Genomic DNA, 22,410 nt, shown 5'->3' with positions numbered 1-22,410 from the left:
AGCCTGACAGATAAAAAAAGTTAATAACAACAAAGGGGCTCTTCAAAGTATAAGGTAGGAGAATGGTATACGACATGTGACTGATTTTATTAAAAGTAGTAGAGTCACTGTTTTCATATTATGATGATTTTTGCTTGCCTAAGTTGCCATAGCTGTGGAAATCCAAATAATGAACACTCAAAATAAGTTCTTCATCGCACATTCTAAACCCATACTCAATAAAAATGAACATAAATGCAATGTATGTGTGCAAATAGATTTCAGGTATGTATGTTCAGAAAAGCAAAATTTTAAATATGGAGACTTAGTCTCTAACTGAATTCTATTATAAAATTAGAGTTATTTTTCATGGCTTAGGAATTGGGTAAGAAAAAAGTCAAAGGTATTATTAATATGCCCAACAGGAAACACTGATCTTGTTCCACTCTACCCTAACCAAGTACCAAAAATGTTTCTCTAAGAATGAGCCTCTGTCCCGTGTAGTTTGGCAGTAAGCATGTGCAATTCCACAAATCCGCTACCCACTGACAAGATAAACTTACACACCTGCTTACTTTTCCAAAAAATTAATTTTGCCCAAAAAAAAGCAAAATTCAAAAACTATGTATCTTACCACATTAAGAAGTACTTATGTCTGCTGCTTAAATGTGATACACTGAAAGGGATCAGAACAAGAGTATGTATAATACACATATACACAGCCTAGCTTCTTTTATTGGATTACTGAACAGGTACAAAAAAATACATTTGACCATGCCAATGGGAATTAAGTAGCTGATAAAGTTCATTTTACAAAGCAAAAACCAGTTCCTAAAACAGTCACACTTGAGGAAATGCAGTAGTGATGTGGTACTTTGAGATAAAGCAAATCTGCAATAATATTGATAACTAACTGTGTGTAGTACATGCTATGTGCAAGACAGTGTTCTTATGCTACAGTAGCTCATTTGATCCTCACAACTCTAACATTAGGTACTACTGTCCTTATTTTAGAAATAAGATCACTAAGTCCCAGAGAGGTTATTAAATTTATCAAGGTAACAAAACTGATAGCAGAATCAGGATCCAATCCCAGCCAAGCTGGGTCCAAATTCCGGTCTCTTAAGATTACACTGTACTATCTCAATTTCATTTTTGGCTCACACATGTATTCATGTGTTCACAGGAATAAAATAAACACCATTCTCCACATATTGCTGTTAGATACTGCTGGAAAATTTGGGAACAGTCACTATATCTTTACGTACCATCATTTTTCTTTCTAGAAAATAGGCATTTGCAACTTTCTAGTCAAATTACAAAAACCAACTGCAAAACCATGACTTTCTGGATTTACCCAAATTATTAAAGGACCGCAGAATTCTTGATAATAAATTCATTTTGCCTCTTCCAGGACACCTTGCAATATAATACACAAGTTACTCAATACATACTTATTGGCTTAACTTTGGCTTTTTCTTCTAAGCCAGTAAGCAGTCACTGGTTTTAGATATAACCTGCTTCACCTAGAGTTCCCAGCATTATAGAAATGAAGAATAACTGCCAAGCAATTTTATATTGTTCTACTGGCATCTATAAAAAACAGTATTCGCGACTTCCAGAGAGCACAGATGTTTATTCCTGCCCTCGCCAAATCCCACGGAAGAGATAGACAGATGTATAAAAGGTAACAACATCCACAGCAAGTGAGAGAATAAAACGCCACCAGTGAATGAGATTTAAACCAATTTCAAAAAGGTACAAAGTAGGTGGAAACATACTGACCTACACACCAAAGTAGAGTAAGTTATATTTGAGAATATGCACAAGAGGGTGAGGAAAAGATGCCATTCCTACAAGAAGACCCTGAGAGGTTTCAAGCTTGAAATAAGTGGGCCCAAAGTGCCTAAGTGGGCAGTAGGACAGTAACCATGGCAATTAGTCCTCCTCCCTCTCCACCCTGCGAACAAAAGGTAGGAACAGTTTTGTCTGCCCTCAGAATAAAGCCAAAAGTTAAAGAAAATGAAGAACTCGGTCTTTTATTGTGAATACTGGTGTTAGAGAGACAGAGTAGAAACTTAAGCTTACTATCTCTACAGTTCACACAGAGAAAATCAAGTTAAGGCAGCTATGTTCAGCAAAGAAGTTGATCCACTAGTGTGAAGTCTGGGGAAAAGGGGTCCCAGCCCATCCACCTGCTCACACACACTCAACTGAAAACTTTCAGTCTAGGCGCTCAGGTATATGGTGCCAATATTCAATCAGTCTTCCCACTTAGAGAAAACAATGTTTATTATCTACATTAATCAAAATATAAAAGGATAATCGGTGTCCACCAGATGTTTGAGAAAAAAAACTACAGGAAAAGGACCAAAAAAATAACAAAACTACTGACCCAAAAGAGACAGATAATTCAGGAAACAGAAGGTAATTTTTTATTACATGATCATGTTTATAGATTCAAAAGACCTTCTATGTCCATAAAATAAGGAAAGGCTGGTATTAAAGAGAGCAATTAGAGAAAGAAAGGTTCTTGTCAAAATTTTTAATTCCACAGAAAAGATGACTAACAGAATGCACGGGCCTTAAGCTTAAATGAGTAATTCAGTCACCATTCTGTTTCCTGAACAATGGACTCAAGAGAACAAAAACCTGAAAAGGGGAAAATAAAAGTAGGAGGCAGAGTGAGATAAAATTACCGTAATCCCTAAAGGTATCTAGAATTGATAAATCAAGAAAAAGAGGTTGATAATAAGTACATTATCTACACTGAGGTTCAGAGGAAGAATGAGAACTTACACTTTTCATTTTACACCATTTGTAATGTATACATCTTAAAATTATGTACATGTATTAATTTTAATAATGTTTTAAGTATTTACCAGAAGAAAATGGCATGGGACAACACGACACGCAGTCACTGGAGTGCTATTTAAACTCTCTGGAGACAATAATGTTGGTGACTTATGGAGGATAGCAAATGTCAATATGAGATCCAAAAAGGTCACTATCACTGGTTTTCTTCAAAGGGGAGATAAAGCATTCTGAGCCTTTTTGAAAGCGTGTACGTTTACGGATACAAACATTCGAGACACGAACAAAGCCTACGGAATCGGCCGGACCGGAAGCTAGTTCCCACCCGCAACCTAAGGAATAAGCAGGAGCCAGCACTAGGAGGAGGAATACCTGCACTCCGGGATGCTGCGAAAGCCCGAGGACTTGACAGTCACAGAGACCAAGGCCACAGAGAGAGAAACGGCGGCTAAAGTCTTTCCCAGGATGCGCCCGGCCATCGGCGCCCCGCGAACGGCTTCACGCAGCGAACTCGCTCTTAGCCGGAGCCACCGCCTCCGCCCGCCCCCCAGCCCCGGGCCTGGGGATCTACCGAGCACTAGGACCCGGCCGCCCTCCCATTCACGAGGGCGTAGCCAGGTCTAATCTCAGAAACACACGGACCGGGACCGCTCCCAAAGTAACAGTCCAGAGCCTCCCCCAGTGCGGTGAATAAAGCCGGATCACCCACGGCCGTCGAAGTTCCCAACCCCAGCAGCCGTGGGAACAGCGAAACGGGCCGGAGACGTCCCTGGTGCGTGACGGTGCTTTACGGCTATGCCGCAAAGCAAAGACTGTAGGGGCTTTGTAGCGCGTGCGTTCTTCGACTTCCCAGTCTGCGCAGGCGTTCTAGGGGCGAATTGGAGGGCACTAGTGAGAGGGCAAGTAGGCAAGGAGCTGGAAGGTGGAAGAAAGGGAAAGAAAGGGAGGAGTTTAGAAGTTGTTACCCTGTTTTATTAAGCAGGAAAGGTTAAAAACAGCTGATGTGCTGAGCCCCGCGTGTCCTGGTCATATCTGAGTGAAGGGTTGCAGGAAAAGGAGGTGGGCAAGAGAGACAATCAGCGGAGCCGAGGTTTTCTCTTCCTTTTTTACCAAGTTGTTTGCTGCAGCTGTAACATTTCACAAGGCTTTGCCTGGTCTACCAGCTGTGAATTAGACACGCAGCCTGGAGCAGGAACAAAGGGGCAATACCCAGCAAACTCAAGGCAAAAATTTGCCAAAGTGAAATTTGGAAATCAAACTGCCCAAAACATAGTATTTATATTATTACCATGGAAAGTATTTAACTTTTAAGTGCATAATGCGATATTACAGTGGTGTGGTTGGTGTTGAGAGCTAGGCAAGAGAGCTAGACAATTATAGGCATTGCTAAGCAGAAAACCTCTTGAAGGTCACTAGAATGGATAAGGAAGAGAAACAAATCGTCATCCGAAATAAGCTTATCAACAGAAGACAGACAGATGGTTCTTATCAACAGGAGACAGACAGATAGTTCCTCCTGACCCCAGAGCTATGCAGAGATAACCACAACTCCCGCTTTTGTAACTTGCTTGCTTGCTTCTCGCGTGTATAAAAGAGCTAGCCTGTGAGCGTTCGGCGCGGCTCTCATCTGCGGCTCTTCTGAGCAGTGTGTCTCTGGGACACATCGAGAGTCTGCCCCTGCGCAGGTTAAAAGAGTTGGCCATTAAAGTAACATCTCTGTAAACGTCCTGAAAGTCTCCAAACGTCTGTTTCTTGCGTTAGTGGGTGCAACAGTTGGTATACACACAGACATTATGAAACTTTCAACATTTTAAAAGCCAGGTTAATCAAATGTTAAAGAGTACAGGTCTGAAGATTGCAGAACCCTGGTCATATAAAGACTCCATCTGAACCACTGCACCAGGAGACTTGACCCAACTCCCAAGGCTTCTAGCTGCTTAAGGCCTTATCCCTAGGATGATCCCAAAGGCCCCACCTCTTCCACCCCCACTTACAGTGCTAGCATGGAAAAGCTCGACAGTGCCAAGAGGATTGATTGTTTATTGCAGGCAAAACCTGGTGATAGGCAGAAAAGCCTTAGAAAGCTTCCAATTATAAATCCTTTATCTGCCATTGGTGACATACATGTACCAACCAGAACTGTTTTCTCAAAGACTTTAGAGCCCCTTTCTTTGCAATGCAGGCATTCAGGGGTATGTCCTTGTTGAGAGCTAGGAAAGAGGGCTAGACAATTATAAGCATTGCTAAGCAGAAAACCTCTTGAAGGTCACTAGAATGGATAAGGAAGAGAAACAAATCGTCATCCGAAATAAGCTTATCAACAGGAGACGGACAGATAGTTCCTCCTGAACCCAGAGCAAAACTCCTCCAGAGCTCAGAGCTATGCAGAGATAACAGCAACTCCCGCTTTTGTAACTTGCTTGCTTGCTTCTCACGGTATAAAAGAGCTAGCCTGTGAGCGTTCGGCGCGGCTCTCATCTGCAGCTCTTCAGAGCACCGTGTCTCCGGGACACGACGAGAGTCCGCCCCTGCGCAGGTTAAAAGAATTGGCCATTAAAGTAACATCTCTGAAAACGTCCTGAAAGTCTCCGAACATCTGTTTCTTGCGTCAGTGGGTGCAACAGTCCTGTGTGCTAGCTCCCAGTCCCTGTGGAAGCATAGGGGCCTGATTTCAGTGGGTGCCTTTCTTCAACTTGCACTATTGCCTCCTGCCATAAACATAGAAATTTCTTCCTTGGCCAGGTAGCTCAGTTGGTTAGCACATTGTCCAGATACTAGGAGGTTGCAGGTTATGTCCCCATCAAGGCATATACAAGGACTGGTGTCTTTCTCACTCTCAAGATGGATTTTTTTAAAAGATAGAAAATTTTTTCTCCTCCATGTAAACGAAAAGGCCATGTACTAAACCTGACAAGCTCCAGGGGAGGCCTGTGTGGCAGCCTGATAAACTCAGAGACCCAAGTAAACACATGGGATGGTCTGAAATTAAAACTTTCTAACTAAACTTCTGTGGCAGGTAGTCGTGTCCTAGGCTAGAATCTTCCCTGACAAAGGTCTGTCTTCACCATAACTGAGCCTGATGACATACCTTTGGAATATCAAAGTAACTGCCTTTATTCTGACCCCTCAAAGCATGACTGAAGCAGGGTGCAGCCAAGAGGAGGGCCCCAAGAAGGGATTTGTAATGGGGTCCAGGACTCAGGGTGTCCAGGAAATATTAGAAAAATGTATGTAGGATGTCTTCACCCCCACAGGCCTGAGCCAAGGGGGATGGGACACATGGAACAGGGCCATTCAGAGCTGTTTTGGGTAGCAAGAGCTTTGCAGCTAACCCCTGGCACAGTCATTTAACATATCTATAACCTTTAACTGGTTTCATGGATGTGTTAAGTAGCTGTGGCCATGCTTTGAGCCAGGGGGATGGGACCAAATTCCACCCAGGATGGGACTGGGAAGCAACTCCCCCTGGTTACAGGGCCTGCGTGAGAGCGTGGAGATGATTGGCTCCATGCCATGGGGCCACACCTGCCCAGACTTACTATGGCAGCCCAGAAAAGCTGGAAGAATACAGGGATGCTGGCAGGTGTAGCTGACTGTAGGAGGAGTCAGAAATGGGGCTGCAAAGGAAGATGGGCACTGGGATTTAAACCTGGGCCCGGCAGCCATAGAAAGAGTAGAGACCGCGCGGCTCCAAAGTAGTAGGGAGGACCACAAGGTTTTAGGAGAGAAGAAGAGACCACGCGGCTCTGAAGGAAGGAGTGAACCACGAGGCTCTGAAGCAAGTAGATAGATAGAGGTCCATGTGGTTCTGAAGTGGGGAAAAGGACCACGCGGTTCTGAAGGAGAGTAAAGAGGACCACGAGGTTTTGGAGTGCTTCTTCTTGCCACGCGGCTTAGGCAGCAGGAGAGACTTTGCAGCCATAGAGAAAGGGGAGAGAGGACTCTTGCTGCTGGGCCATGAGAAGGTGCCACATGGCTTTGGATTAACTGGAGATCGCAGCAGCCACACAGCTGATGGTGCTGGGAGCCTGAATCACGGACTTCTACTTCTTTTCCTGAGACACGGTACCCCGGACTGGGCACAGGGAGAGGGAAGGACTGTGCATCTGTGGGTATTCTAGAGGACTTTAGTATCTTACTGAAGACATTAGGTCATTATTCTAAGTTTGTGTAACTTTTGAATAAACAATTCCTTTCCTTTTCACCAGTCTCTGGCATTGAGAGACGTCTTTCCTCTGGCGGCGGGCATTGCGAACCTAGCAGGTGGGCGTGGGGGGAAGGAACCTCCAGAGACAGAAAGGCGGAATCCTTTCTGTAATAATTTATCGTGAAGGAACCACCCCCCCCTCCTGCTCTGTGACATGACCACCACACCAAAGACCACAAATTTCCTCATTGTTATTGTTATCATGTTAATTGTTGACTGTTAACTATTCTATACCCATAACTGTAAAAGAAGTGTGTGTCTACCATTTTACTTTTTATCCAATCCCAGAGATTTCCCTACTTTGCTTTCTCCAGCCTCCCTACTCTATCACCAATGGAGTTCATGTAATTCACACCTCCTTCTTTAATTCTAATTAATAAAATAAGTGATAAAACTGCCATTTTCTGGAGCATTTTCTCAATCTGTTGAGATTTTGCTTTCTGGCAATTATTGTCAGTTTGACTCAAACAAACTCATAAAAATTCTTATAGGTTTGGACTTCTCTTACATTGACATCGAATGAGCTCTGATTAAAAACCCAGATGGCCTAGTCACATGGATCACCCACTCATCCTCTCAACACCCCTCAGTGCCCTTTCTTTATCACATTCTTCTCTTTTAAAATACTCTCCAGCCTTCTGTTTCAGGGAAGTTGAATTCAGTTCATGCAGTAGTGCTACTGAATAAAATGTGTCTACAGCTTTACCTAACGCCCAGCTTTAACAATTCTTCTGGGTAGTGAAGTACCATCATTAAAATGTGCTTTCTTTAAAAAAAGTCTGGATTTGGCTTCCCTGGTCAGATAAATTTTGTTCTCAAAGGCAGGTTCTGTTAAAAAAATTGGCTGATTTTAAAGTCTGCTCATAAATTAGTCATTCAGAGAGGAAAGGAATAAGGCAGGGAGTCACAAAACCTCTGATCAAAGAATGGGACAAACAGGAAGGAGTTCTCATGGGAAGCCCTTTGAACCCACGTGCTCTAACTCCACATTCCTTAAGGGAGGTTGGAGGGCACTTAGTTTAAGGACCCACAACTATGCAAAGAAAACCAATTCCATGGCTTTAGGATTGCACCAGTGCAGACAACTGGGTCTCCCGGATTCCTCCCCTCAGGAACTGTACTCCCAGGTTGGCTAGAATTGAAGAGGGTGTGCTGCAGCCAACTTGTGGGCAGAACCAAAATTTCGTATAGCTGTCCATTTACACCCCAAATTAAGTGGGTGTCATCGGAATTTAAGTGAAAACTTTCATTTTTTATTTTATTTTTTTATTTAGAAACCACAGGTAATTTTAAGGACATCTTAAAATAGTTGGTGAGACAAGCAAAAGATGCTGAGAAGTAAATATTTTTAAGTAGGAAAGTGACGCAGTCACCGGCAAGCAGTGTCCATGGCTTTGTGGCTGAGACGAGACAAATTCACATGGACTACTGAGTCCTGTGGAGGGAAAGGGATGGCTGAGCCACTCTCTCAAGGGGAGAGCATGCTGACCCTTGCCTTGACAGGCTTTTATCTGCTTAGTTTGCATAGGAATACGGGCCTATGTGGAAAGCACATCAATCATTGTCAGGCAGTAATAATCAAATAGATAACATTCCAAGAACTCTGAGGGCTTATTCTGAGTCAGGGTCATTTAGCTAAAGGACCATAAAATTTTGGGGAAACAAACTCATGTCATGCTTGGACCCTTATCATTTAAATTGAGGGTATTAGCAAAGCAGGTTTCACAGTATTTTATGCATTCTTTCTCAGACCTGATCGCCCCAGGGAGCCCACCCTTTCTAGCACAGGGCTGCACCCACCTCCAGCATTGTTTCAGGCTTAGGTAGAGCAGGGGAAGTAAGGCAGCCAAGAGATTAGGAGACTTCTTGCAGACAGAATGAGGACTCGGGCCATGTCAAAGCTGAGAGGCGAGGGTCCATCACCTCCTTTCTCCATAGCCCCCCAAGTCCTTCCCTGAGGGGCCACTCGTGATCGTGCCTGTCTTAGGTCATCCCTCCCTTGAGGAATCTTACCCATCATTGGCTAACCGGTCATGCACTGGAGGCCAGGCAGGGTGAAGTAAAGTGGGCAGAGGCGGTGCTCCTGCCAGGGAGACAAGCTTTGTCTCCTTAGTGGCTTAGGGTCTCAAGGTTTCTCACTCAGCCTTAGCCGTGGAGGGTTACAGTCTCTGAAACCAGTCAGGGCGGTTCCCAACAGGAAAGCAGTGTATGGGATCACTGGAATTAATAGAGATGGTAAAAATAGAAGCATCTAAGAACTCCAACCATTTCCCCCTTTTCCCACTTATTTCCTTATACAACAAATATTCATTGGTTATTCACTATTTACCAAGCACCACCCTCAATGTCAGGAACACAGTTGTGAACAAGATGGACAAGGTCCTGCTCTCACGAAGCTTACTTTCTAGGGGAGGGACATCAACTATAAATAAGTATACTAGTAATTGCAGATGAGGAGAAGTGCTATGAAGGAAATAAACAACTTTTGGTGGAAAAGAATAACTTAAGGAGGAGTCACTACGTTGGATTATAGGGGAAGGGTGTCAGAGAAGGCTTTTCTGGGGAGATCACATTTGAGAGATACCTGAAGACATGAAGCTGCCTGCCATTGGAAAGCTGGGGAAAGAGCATTCCAGGCTGAGGGGACTATAAGTGCAAAATCTCTGAGGCAGGAAAGAGCTTGGCCACAGTCAAGGAACAGAAAGGTCAACGTGCTTAAAGCATAGTATGTAGAAAACTGGGGGAATCCTGATCTGCGTGATGAGGCACAATGGACACAACTCACTGCTTCCCAATACCAATTTACCCATTCTCCCTTCTTCTATGTCATATGTAGAAATATGTCCAGTTAAAAATGTATCTCCCTGTGCTCCCTAAAGCTAAAGGGGCCTTATGACCCCCCATGGTAATCCTAAAATGAAAGTAAAAGCATACTTGTGTTGGTCTCTAGGAAGGCTATTATTTTTCTGGTGAAAAGAGACTGGTTTATTTGGCAGGAACTATTAATCCTTTGCCATTTTCCCTCCCTCCTTTATTTCTGCTTGAAATGAGGGCACAATTTCTATTGAAGGACCAGCCATATTGAGACCACAAAGACAAAAGCCACACATATGGGTGGCAGAATAGAGTGCAAGAGGGAGCCTGAGTCTTTTATGACTTGCTCAAGTACTGGTACCAGTCATGATAGCCTGCTTCTGGACTGAGGAAAATAAGCCCCTGTCTGGCTAAGGTACTGTGGTTGGGTTTATTTTACACAAAAATCTCTGCACAAGAGCCAACTCATAAAATGTTTTCTAGGCCATGGTAAAGAATTAGGAGTTTATCACAAGTCCAATGAAAAGCCATTAATAGCCCACCAAACTTCATTCCTCACAATGTAGAGAGGTAGATAATCTAAAAGTTAGAACTGGACAAACAGCAACAATGGGACAGCGGTTAGAATGGAAAGTCAGGTTAACTATTATGGATTCTGAACACTCCCCTCCACTACTGTCTTCTCTGTTCTTTCCCATAGTCCTCTGGATCAGAAGTAACAAGCTTCCTTCTTTCTCTTCCTTTACGGCAAAAATTTTGTTTACATCTTTTTTGTTCTTTCAATCATGGGGGACTACACACCCACCAGTTGGGTTTCTTAATAAGCTAATGCATGTTGAAGGATATTTTAAAACCCTGATTCACTTGACAAAGCCTGGCTTTCAAGGTTAATCCTGTAATGGACTCGGAATTCCCGTTTGACAGTCACTTCTTTGTTCTAATTTGTATCTGTTCTTCCCCCTGAAACACTGAAACCATTATGTCAATGGATGGTGTGTCCCAGTGCATTAAGATACACAGAATGTAAAAAAACACATCAAAAAATATTTCAAAAGTATTATTCTCATAATATTTTTATTTTGACCATGTAATTTGGCCAAATTATTTAACTTCCTTACGCCTATTTCTTCACCTGTAAAGTGAGGGGATATGCTACTCAACATCATAAGAGCTATGAGAATTAAAGAAGATAACTTTTGTTAATGTCTTACAAAATTGTAACAACTGTTCTTTTCAACCATTTAAAACATGGGAGCTACTATTTGCTATGCATATTACACATATTACCACATTTAATCCTGACAATAACCCCAAGAGGGCTTATGTATTTTCCCTACTTTAGAGATGAGGATGCAAATTCCAGAAAGTTAAATAACTTGCCCAAGATCAAACAGCCTACCCAATAATTTGTAAAGTCAGGTGTATGCATTTCCCAGGGCTGCTGAACAACTTACCGCAAACTTAGTAGTGTAAAACAATAGAAATTTATTCTCTCGCAGTTCCAGAGACCAGAATGGTAATTCAGTTTCTCATGCCAAATCAAGTTGTCATCAAGACCACGCTCCTTCTAACAGTTCTTGGGGACCATCCCTTTTTTTGCTTTTTCCAGCTTCTGGAGGCTGCTGGCGTACCATGGCTTGTGGCCACAGCTCTTGGCAGCACTCCAAAAGGTCACACTGCCTTCCCCTCTTCTGTCAATTCTCTCACTGACTCTGTTTTAAAAGGACACTTGTGATTTCATTTAGTGATCAGCAGTATAGATAATCTCACTATCTCAGGATCCTTAATACCATCTACAAAGGTCCCTTTCCCTCATTAGGTAACATGTACAGGTTGCAGGGTTTAGGTCCTGATTTTCTGTGGGATCATGACTCAGCCTACCACAGCAGGACTCAACTTTAGGTCTGTCTGACTATAATCTCAAATTCTTAACCATGCATTTGTTCAGTAAATACTTATTAAACGCCTCATGTGTGTAAGCACTGTGGTAGCTACTGTAGCACAATGATGAGCAAAACCAATCAAGAGCACCACCCTCATGAATCTACAGGCTACTTGGGAAGACAGACATTAGAAATAACCACAAAACAAATGTCAAGTTGCAACAGAGATCAATGTGATGGAGGGAGGTTCCTGATGCTCTGAGAATTATGAGAGGGAGATTTGTTCAACTTTGGGAAAGCTCCACTTAAGAAGTAATACTAGAGATGCCATCTGAAGGAAAAAAAGGAGTCAATTAGGCAAAAGGTGGAGAAAAAGATAAAAACCTTTATACAATCCATTTTGCAGAATACTTGGCACATGTAAGTGCTCAGTAAATCAAGTTCTCTCTTCCCAACCCCCTCCCTTCGTTAGGGAATCTGCTAGTACAGCTACAGGGCTATTCAAAGCGATACAGAACTACCTGCACAGGTTTCCCTAAGAATCTTCCTAACCCACACTCTATGCAATAGTTCACACACTAACTGCCTTCACAAAGTTATAGTTCATTTGTAGCTGAATAATAAATATACCTGTGATGTAGCTTGCACGCTGAATAATAAATATAGCTGTAATGTATTGATTAGCTTGCATCAGCAAGGCAGGAACAAGGAATCAAACTCAGTCTATCGTACAAAGACCTAAGCATGTTCTCAATGCAGTCAGCATTACAGGGTGGGGCTGACATGATCAGGATGTTCACAAAGCAACAACCCCCCCCCCCTCCGCCCGCCCCAGCAAAAAAAAAAAAAAAACAACCCACCTACAACAGAACATTTATGAAAAAGAAGGCCTCCTTGACTCTCCAGTTTTTAATCACAAAGAAAGTTGTTCAAGGACAATATTTGCAAATGTTACTAGATGTTACATGAAAGAGATTTCAAATGATGTTCTTTTGTCATTGAAAATACATACTTTCCAAAGTTTTCATTGATGTTCTGTTAGAGGTGTTATGTGAAAGAAACAAAGTTAGCTTGTTTAACAACTAGTTAAAGAACAAACCACATTTTGTGTCCACATTTGAAGCCAGTATTTTTTTTCCCTTTTTGTGAATTCCATAATTTTGCACACATAACCTGTCATCAATATTTATTGCTAGAGAAAGAACTTAGAAACATGGGTTTACATCAAATCGGAACGACTGCATACAGTAGCAGTGATGCAAGCGCTGTCTGGAGATACCTGCAACATTATCCCTGTCTTTCCACCTTCCGTTTAGTCTATCTATGGGGGGATATGTGCATTTCATTTGTTACTAGTTTGGGTAGGGCATCTATTGAATACGTTATCTTGTTTATTTATTTGTTCATTTTAAGAGTTAACTTGAATTCATCAAAAGGGACAGGTAGGTCATTTTCACCTAAAGTTAACAGGGGTCGAGGGGAAAAGATCAACACAAAATACTGTGAGAATGTAAAATGGCACAATTCTTTAGAGTGGGAGCTTAGGCAACCACCGTGTGCACACAAGAAAGCTACACTCCCAAATAAAGCAGCATTCCAAAAGGGCACTCCTTTTGGTACGGAAAATTGATTTGAATGTGGTTGACTAATCTGTGTTTGTGTATAGCTTGCTAAAGAGATTTGGCAGACTGCTAGCTCACTGATTCAACCACTTGACCTACACCACTGGGCAAATTCAGATTAAATGGCATATTATAAATTAAAAGTTTATTCTTCCTGTGAAGAGATCCCTGCTCCCATTTCAGAAGCTGTGTGCCCTTTGCAAATGTAAATGTCTTTAATGGCCAAGTCTCTACCCAGTCTCAACACAGGTTTCACTAGTAAAGCGTTTATTGAGATTATGTGTGCAGCATTCAAAACCCTGTCGGAAAGCTGGAATTCCCTGTGTAGATTTGAGCTAGGATTTTTAGGAAACAATGTCCAAAGTGGGACATCAGTGTTTAATGAGGGGATAAATTAAAAGTGCCATACTAGCATGATGCGGGTGGACGCTGGCCTGCAGTGTCTGCGGTGTTGTAGCTGAGACAAGACAAATTCACATGGACTACCAAGTCCTGTGGAGGAAAATGGATGGCACAGCCCCTCTCTGAAAGGGAGAGCACCCCGACCCTTGCCTTTACAGGCTTTTATTGCTTTTCTGGGCACATTACATTGAGGATGGTCCTCATTTACTATGCACAGATTCACTTTAGGTGGTTACCTTTTACAGAAAACAAAGGAGAGGATGTTGCTAATTACATCAAAAAAGAAGGATATTTGCAAGTGTAAAGGGAAAAGTGGTTGAACTGGTTACACTCGTCCTTGGAAGGTTTAGCATAGATCTTAGGAAGTTACTTTAAAGATATGCAGTAAACGTTTGCTGCCTCAATTTAGGGTGAGGGAGTTTTAGCAAAAAGCAAGTCTCAAAGTGGCCTAGGTACAATGCAGGCCTGATTCCCCACAGGAGGGATAGGGAATCAGGCATGAGTCCTGTGTGCTGGACCTCGCTTTCCACTGGCCTTTCCGAGTGGGAGCTGGGCCCACTCCACGCAGGACGGTCTCCTACACTAGCACACAGAAAAATAAAACTCCAGATCATGACTTTAAAGAGCTAGGAAAATGTGGGTAATGTGGCAGTGTCCCTGTGACAGAGTCAAGGAACTCCAGGCCATATTCTTTCCCTGAGCCCAAATAAGCCCCATATAGACACTGTCCACCAATTCTGGAGAACAACCCCAATTTTCTTCCCTCTGAAGGAAACACCAGACAGGATTCCCCATTCATGCCATCAAGCTTTTCCCGTCCTGGTTAAGGGTAGGCTGAAGCAGAGACTAGGGTTCATTCATGAGACCCAAGACGCTGGCCATTTGTCCTCCTCCCTTCTCGGTCCAGGAGATTTTGTGTGGGCACATCACATTCACAAGCACCCTCGATTTACACGTGCTGGGCTATTTGGGAGAATAGACAAAGTACTGGTAGTTACTTTGAGGAATCCACATTCAAATAGTGTGCAGGTATATAGTTTTTATGTTTATTGTACCTATAACACATTAAATTTTACCATTAAATCTTGAGCATAAGTATGTGCTGGTCTTATGTCTGCAGATTTTTAAAAGGTAACAATAAATGGATGAATGACTTAAAAAATGTGACATAGTAAACATTAATTGTAAAATCTAGGTGGTGGTAAAATTCTAGGTAAAAGTTGTACTTGATAGCCTCCACCACTAAGAAAGAGGAACAATGCCTCTGGGGTTTGCAGCTGGTATATTCACAACAATTGTGGGAGTGTAAAAGGGTGCAGCCAGGGGGTCTCCAGAAGAAGGATTTGTAATGGGGTCAAGAACTCAGGGTGTCCAGGAAATATTAAAAATATGCAACATCCTCACACCCACAAGTCTGAGCTGGGGGATAGGACACCTGGATCAGGGCCATTGAGAGCTGTTTTGAATAGCAACAGTTTTGCAGATAACCTCTAGAACAATCATTTAACATATCTATAACCTTTAACTGGTTTCATAGATATGTTAAACAGCTGTGGCCATGCTTTGAGCCAGGGAGATGGGAGTGACTTCCACCCAGGATGTAACTGGGAGGCAACTCCCCCTGGTTACAGAGCCTGTGTAAGAGCTTGGAGATGCTCGGCTTCACTATGGGGCCGTGCCTGCCCAGACTTACTATGGCAGCCCAGAAAAGATGGAAAAATATGGGAATGCTGGCAGGTGTAGCCAATTGTGGGAGGAGTCGGAAATGGTGCTGCAGAGGAAGATTGGTGCTGCGATTGAAACCCAGGCATGGCAGCTGTGACAAGAAGAACCATGCAGCTTTGGGTCTCCCTTTGCTACGCAGCGTAGGAAGCTGGAAAGCAAGACGTAGCAGTGATGCAGAGCTCGCTCTCTTAGCAGTTTGGAAGAATGCAGGAGAGACGTTGCAGGAAGGAAAGGGGTGAAAGGACTCTTGCTGGAGGGCCATGAGGAGGTGCCATGTGGTTTTGGATTAAGAACTGGAGATCCTGGTGACACAGCTGATGGTGCTGGAAACCGAGGGAGGCCTACCAGGCAAGCAGATTACTGGGAAGAACCAGGGGCTACCTGAGCCACAGACTTCTATTTCTTTTCCTGAGATACAGTACCCCAGATCAGGCAAAGAGGGGGAAGGAAGGACTCTGTGTGTTTGTGGGTGTTTTAAGGGACTTTGGGATTTTAATGAAGATAATAAGTCATTACTCTTAAGTCTGTATGACTTTTGAATAAATAATTCTTTTCCTTTTCACCAATCTCTGATACGGAGAGCTATAATTCCCTGGCAGCGGGCAAGGCGAACCTAGTACAGGGGGACCTGCGGAGAAGGGGGTGTCCATTCGGTAACATTGTGCAACCCCTTCTCTGATGGCCAATCAAGGAAAATCATGGGAGACCACATGTGCAGTAGCTTTAAAGTAATACAACTACTTGTACATGTGCAATAAAAGCCCGCCAAAACTAGCCAGGAAGGATCCACCCAATAAGAATACAACCCCTCCAGCCCATGAGGTCAATCTCTGCTTGGAGCTGGCCTACTCCCATGCCCTCTGCTATAAACTGTGTGTTCAGTTCAACTCTTTGAACCCAGGAGTGCCCTTCTCCCCCATCCCTTTTCCTATTAAAATGGTACACAAGCCCCTATTTCTAATCTCCTTGAATCACATTTTTGTGTGGTCTCCTGTCTTTTCTCTTGCTAATCTGTATGGGGTTTCTTTTCTTTCTTTCTTTCTTTCTTTCTTTCTTTCTTTCTTTCTTTCTTTCTTTCTTTCTTTCTTTCTTTTTATTTTGGTCAGTTTAATTCACAGAACCTCAATTAGCTAACACAGAAGAAAAATGTTTATTCTTCAATGGCTAGAAAAATGATATAATAAAAATATCACAGAGCTGACCCCTAGGCCTCTGGAGAAGTATTTGCTTTCCAGGCAGAGAACTACTTCCAATTTAAAAATCAGCTCCAACAGGAGGAAGAGGTAGTAATCGCAAAAGCGAAGTTCTTCAAAGCGCTGGATGGGCAGGAGCAGCAGGAAGGGATGAGATCCAGTGCCCAGCAGGGGAGTTTCCCTGATAATACAGGAACAGGGAGCTTCACCCATAGGAATGGGAGAGGAGACGGAAAGTCCGAGTTCATGTGTAGAGTCTGATATGGTAGTTAGACAATGAGGACAGTCCTTGGGATTGCTTCTATTTTTGTCAGCTGAGATAGGTTCATCAGCTGAGGGTGAGGTAGGAAAGGGAACAGAGATGGTTTGAAGAACCAGGACAACATGACACACTTCATGAATTTGTGTGTCATCCTTGCACAGGGTGATGCTAATCTTCTCTGTGTCGTTCCAGTTTTAGTACATGTGCTGCCAAAGCAGCCAAGAGAGAGGATGACATGCCCCTTTCAGAGAGTGGGAAAAGAAGCACCATAGGAAATTTCTGATGGGGGATTCCAAAGTTGGAAAATTTCAGTTTAAGTAATGGTTAATAAGCTTAGTAATCAATGCATGTAAAAGCTTTTGTTCCAGGAACTGAAGGTATGACCCACCCTGACTCCAGGAGAACAGAAGCAGTTCCACCTTCGTGCCTCAGGAGGACTGCAAGAAATCAAGATGGTATCTGAGCCATTGTCCTCCAGGGTCAGATGACCACCCTGGGTGAGAATGCTGCAGTGTTGTTGTTTTTTTATCTTATTAACTTTTCCCTGAATTCCAAACCCCTTACCTATATATTTTTTCTCCTTATAAGACAGACCATTTTAAAATGAACTTTAAGATGGTCTGTTAGGATGCAAACCTGCCATCCTCTAGATCACTGGCCACGTGAATAAATTGTCCATAAATATTCGATCCCTGTCTCTGCTTATTGGGTCTGGTAGGTGACGAGCAGCATGAACACCCACTTTTCCAGTTTAATTTCCCCCCAAGGAGTACTTCACAACCAGCTGAAATTTGTGTTCCCAAATTCTCCCCACATGATTGAGGTTGTTTGGTTTTTTAATTATTTAATCTTTTTATATTTTTTCCATTACCATTTATCCCCTTTTACTCCTCTCCCCCCAGCAATCACCACACAGTTGTCCATGTCCATGAGTCCTTTTTCCCTTTTGCTTAATCCCTTGTTTTTTTAAAACAGACACTCTCCAAAGAGAACATACAGATGACCACTAACCATGTCACGAATCATCAGAGAGATGCAAATTAAAACCACAAAAATATATTTCCTCACACCTGCTAGAGTGGCCATCATTAACAAATTGACAAACAACTTGTGCTGGTGAGGATGTGGAGAAAGGGAACCCTAGTGCACTGCTGGTGGGAATGCAGACTGGTGCAGCCACTGTGGAAAACAGTATGAAATTCCTCAAAAACCTGAAAATAGAATTTCCATTTGACCCAGTGATCCCACTTTTGAGAATATATCCTGATAATCCCAAACACCAGGCAGAAAGAATATATGCACCCTTATGTTCACAGCAGTTTTACAATAGCCAAGATCTAGAAAGAGCCCAAGTGACTATCAATAAATGAGTGGATAAACAAATTCTGGTACACTTACAAAATGGAATACTATACAGTTATAGGAAAGAAGTAACTCTTACCTTTTGGGAGATTCCAGGAAAGATGGAGGCGTAGGCGGAAATACTTCATTTCTTCACACAACCGAAAGAAGGATAACAACCAATTTAAAAACAAAGAACAACCGAACTGCCAGAAAATCAAAACATATGGAAGTCCAACAACAAAGGAGTTAAAGAAACATTCATCCAGACTGGTAGGAGGGGTGGAGATGAGCAGCCTGGATGGAGAGGACACCCAGCAAGGCAAGGCAATGGACCACCCAGGAGACCCCACATTCGTGTGCAGATAAGCTGGGAGGAACAACAAGGGAGTGAGACAGGCCGCAAAACCCAGGGTTTCAGAGTGGGAAACTAAAGACTCAAAACCTCTGGCTGACCCTGGCTGGTGTAGCTCAGTGGATTGAGCACCAGCCTGTGAATGGAAAGGTTGACGGTTCAATTCCCCATCAGGGCACATGCTGAGTTGCAGGCCAGGTCCCCAGCTGGGGGCCTTGTGAGAGGCAACCACACATTGATGTTTCTCTCCCTTTCTTTCTCCCTTCCTCCCCCTCTCTCTAAAAGTAAATAAATAAAATCTTAAAAAAAAAAAAAAAAAAAGCTTGGCTCTAAAAAATCTGTGGGGGTGTGGGGGTTGTGGCAGCAGAGGAAACTCCCTGTCTCACACAAGAGTCAATTGGAGAGGACCACAGGGTCCTAAAGTGTACACAAACACAACCACCTGAGAAACAGCACCTGAAAGGGCACGATCCACTTGTGGGGTGTGAGGGAAGTGACAGAAAGTGTGGGGAGAGCCAAGCAGCATTGTTCCCTGTGTGACCTCTCCCCCACAGCACCACAATGATGCAAGAGGGTTGCCCTGCCATGGCAAATACCTCAGACTCCACCCCAGAAACGTAACAAGTGTGTCAAGACAAAGAAATATGGCTCAGATGAAAGAACAGATTAAAAACTCCAAAAAAGAACTAAGTGACAAGGAGATAGCCAACATATCAGATTCAGAGTTCAAACACCAAGGCACATATCATGATTACATTACTCAAAATTCAAGATAAGGAGAGAGTCTTAAAAGCAGCAAGAGAAAAGGAGACAGTTACCTACAAAGGAGTTCCCGTAGGACTATCAGCTGATTTTTCAAAAGGAACCCCGCAAGCAAGAAGGGGCTGGAAAGAAGTATTCAAAGTCATGAAAGGCGAGGACCTACATCTAAGATTACTCTATCCAGCAAAGCTATCATTTAGAATGGAAGGCAGATAAAGTGCTTCCCAGACAAGGTAAAGCTAAAGTAGTTCATCATCACCAAGCCCTTATTATAAGAAATGTTAAAGGGACTTAACTAAGAAATATAAGAAGATCAAAAACTATGAACAGTAAAATGACAGCAAACTCGCAGTTATTAACAACCACACCTAAAACAAAAACAAAAGCAGACTAAGCAAACAACTAGAACAGGAACAAAATCACAGAAACGGAGATCACATGGAGGGTTATCAGCAGGGGGAATGGGAGGTGGAGAGACGGGGGAAAGGTACAGAGAATGAGTAGCATAAATGGTAGGTAGAAAATAGACAGGGAGAGGTTAAGAATAGTATAGGATATGTAGAAGCCAAAGAACTTATATGTATGACCCATGGACATGAACTAAAGGGAAGGAATGTGGGCAGGAGGGGGTGTGCAGGGAAGAGAGGAGTGAAGGGGGGGGGGAAATGGGACAACTATAATAGCATAATCAATCAAATATATTTAAAAAACTAAAAATATCGGGGAAAAAAAAGAAAAAATGACAGAAAACTTCCCTAATCTGGTGAAGGAAAAAGTCATACGAGATCAAGAAGCACAGAGTGTCCAATGAAGATAAACCCAAAGAGACCCACATCAACACACATCACAATTAAAATGGCAAATGTTAAAGACGAGAGAATTTTGCAGGCAGCAAGAGAGAGGCAGTTAGTTTCCTACAAGAGAGTTCCCATAGGGCTGTCTGCTGATTTACCAACCGAAACACTACAGACCAGGAGCGAATGACATGAAGTATTCAAAGTAATGAAAAGCAAGGATCTGAAACCAAGAATGCTCTATCCAGCAAGGCTACCATTTAAAATTAAAGGTGAAATAGACAGGTTCTCAGACAAAAAAAACAAAAACAAAAACAAAAACAAAAAACAGTTAAAGGAGTTCATTACTACCAAACCAGCATTACAAGAAATATTAAAGGGACTGCTATAAGAAGAATAGAGAGAGGGGACAACATAGGCATAAAGAATCAAAATGGCAGTAAATAAATACTTACCAGTAATAACCTTAAATGTAAATGGATTAAATGCTCCAATCAAAAGACAAGGAGAGCTAAATGGAAAAGAGAACATAACCCATGTATATGCTGTCTACAAGAGACCCCCCTCAAAACAAAAGATTCACATAGGCTGAAAATGAAGAAATGAAAAAAAAAATATTCCATGCAAATGGATGAAAAAACCTTCAGTAACAATACTTACAGCTGACAAAACAGACTTCAAAACAAAGGCCATAACAAAAGACAGAAAAGGTCACTACATAATACTAAATGGATTGATCCAGCAAGAAGATATAACCCTGGTAAACATATATGCACCCAATATAAGAGTACCTAAACATATTTTTATAAAAACCTCTCAGTGGACTTGAAGGGAGAGATCGACAGCACCACAGTGGTAGTAGGGAACTTTAAGAACCCACTGACATCAATGGATAGATCTTCCAGACCAAAACATGTCAACAAGGAAATAGCAACCATACACAACACTGTAGATCTGTTGGATTTAATTGATATTTATAGAACATTTTATCCCAAAGCAGCAGAATATACATTCTTCTCAAGTGCGCTTGGAACATTTTCAAATATAGACCACATGTGAGGACACAACACAAGCCTTAACAAACGCAAGAAGATTGAAATCATATCAAGCATCTTCTCAGGTCACAGTGGCATGAAATTAGAAATCAACTTGGGTAAATGGAGTCAGTCAGGCTCCCTCACCCAGCCGTCTGGGCAACTAAGAGAAGCAGTATTCCCACATGCACAGAAACACACTGTGTTATACAATATCTTGGCAGCCTGCCAGCTTGGTGTGCATGTAGTATATAAGGGAGTGGGGACTTCCTGCCAGTGCAACATGTGGCTTGCTTGTGGTGTGTGTGGATCTTACCACCCTAGCATAAAGGCATGCCAGACATTCCTATGGCTCCATGAATTTTCTTCCATCTGACCAAATCCTGTGTGAACCTGCCTGGCCTTGAAAGGCTGCAACACAATTGGTGCCATCAGCAGGATTCATCATAGTATGGTATTACTGCAGAGGAGCTGTCGACCTCCTTGGTGGGGTGTCTGGAAGGGTGGATGGTCATCAGTATGTGGTATCTGGTGGTGAGTCTCCTGTCAGCATGGGTTTCCTCCCCAGAATTGGCCCAATGTTAGTGGTGCACCCAACATAGTAGAGAAGGCCCTGCAGGTGGTAGGGGAGACCCTGGAGAAGCCAAGTGCCTAGTGGCTGCAGAGGCCATGCTCTGAGTGTTCCAGCTTTGCGAGCTGAGACAGACTGCACTCCGCAATACAGCAAAGTTACATGAACACCAAGGCAGAAAGAAAGCCTCAAAGGCTTGACTCGAATCTGTGCCCTGGAGGAAGACCTCCGAAGAGCAAAGCCTCAGTGATCCCCCTCCCCAAAAGCAGTGAACAATTTGTTAGAAGAGGAGGGGAATTGGCACTTCTGTACCCCCTTCCCCTCCTCAGCCCCACACACATATGGAACACAGTTGCCGAGAGCAACTGGGCCAGAAGACTGCAGCCCAGGTTGGGTGCTCTGGCAGTGGCGTTGGCACCCAGAAAGCTCTGCTCTGAGCCCGCTGATCAGAACAGATGGTGGTAGCAGAGCAGACAGAGGCAACTGGAGCCACAGAAGCAGCAGTGGCAGTGCGGCAGCCCAAGGAAAAGAAGCAGCAGTCAGGAGGGATGGTGTCTTGAGTTCCCTCTGTCTAGCAATTGAAGAGCAACCCCATGTGATTGTGAGCTGAACAATGTTTCTTGTGGCCCCAGAAGAAGAAGGTGGCTGGAGG

The 22,410-nt window shown here is 43.0% G+C and overlaps 1 protein-coding gene and 1 non-coding gene across 5 annotated transcripts in view; both read right to left on the bottom strand.

The window, feature by feature from the left end:
• NUDT9 (nudix hydrolase 9) overlaps window positions 1-3,579 on the bottom strand; it is a 43,728-nt gene extending 40,149 nt beyond the window's left edge. Inside the window, exon 1 of one of the 4 annotated variants that reach the window (XM_024574839.3) lies at window positions 3,166-3,579. In XM_024574839.3, coding sequence (XP_024430607.1) covers window positions 3,166-3,272 — 107 coding nt within the window. In that variant the 5' untranslated portion in view covers window positions 3,273-3,579. Of the gene's footprint in view, window positions 1-2,861; window positions 3,132-3,165 lie in introns of those variants that run through there. The other 3 variants (XM_024574840.4, XM_024574841.3, XM_024574842.3) reach the window with 3 other exon arrangements.
• Window positions 3,580-17,017: 13,438 nt separating this feature from the next.
• Window positions 17,018-17,119, bottom strand: LOC112317905 (U6 spliceosomal RNA). The gene has a single exon (XR_002976155.1). It is a non-coding gene; the product is annotated as a U6 spliceosomal RNA (small nuclear RNA).
• Window positions 17,120-22,410: the final 5,291 nt, after the last annotated feature.

The sequence above is a fragment of the Desmodus rotundus genome, chromosome 4 (assembly GCF_022682495.2).
Source record: "Desmodus rotundus isolate HL8 chromosome 4, HLdesRot8A.1, whole genome shotgun sequence".
Classification (NCBI taxonomy): Eukaryota; Metazoa; Chordata; class Mammalia; order Chiroptera; family Phyllostomidae; genus Desmodus; species Desmodus rotundus.
Note: the sequence above shows the minus strand (reverse complement) of the source record. Positions and strands in the feature narration are given on the sequence as shown.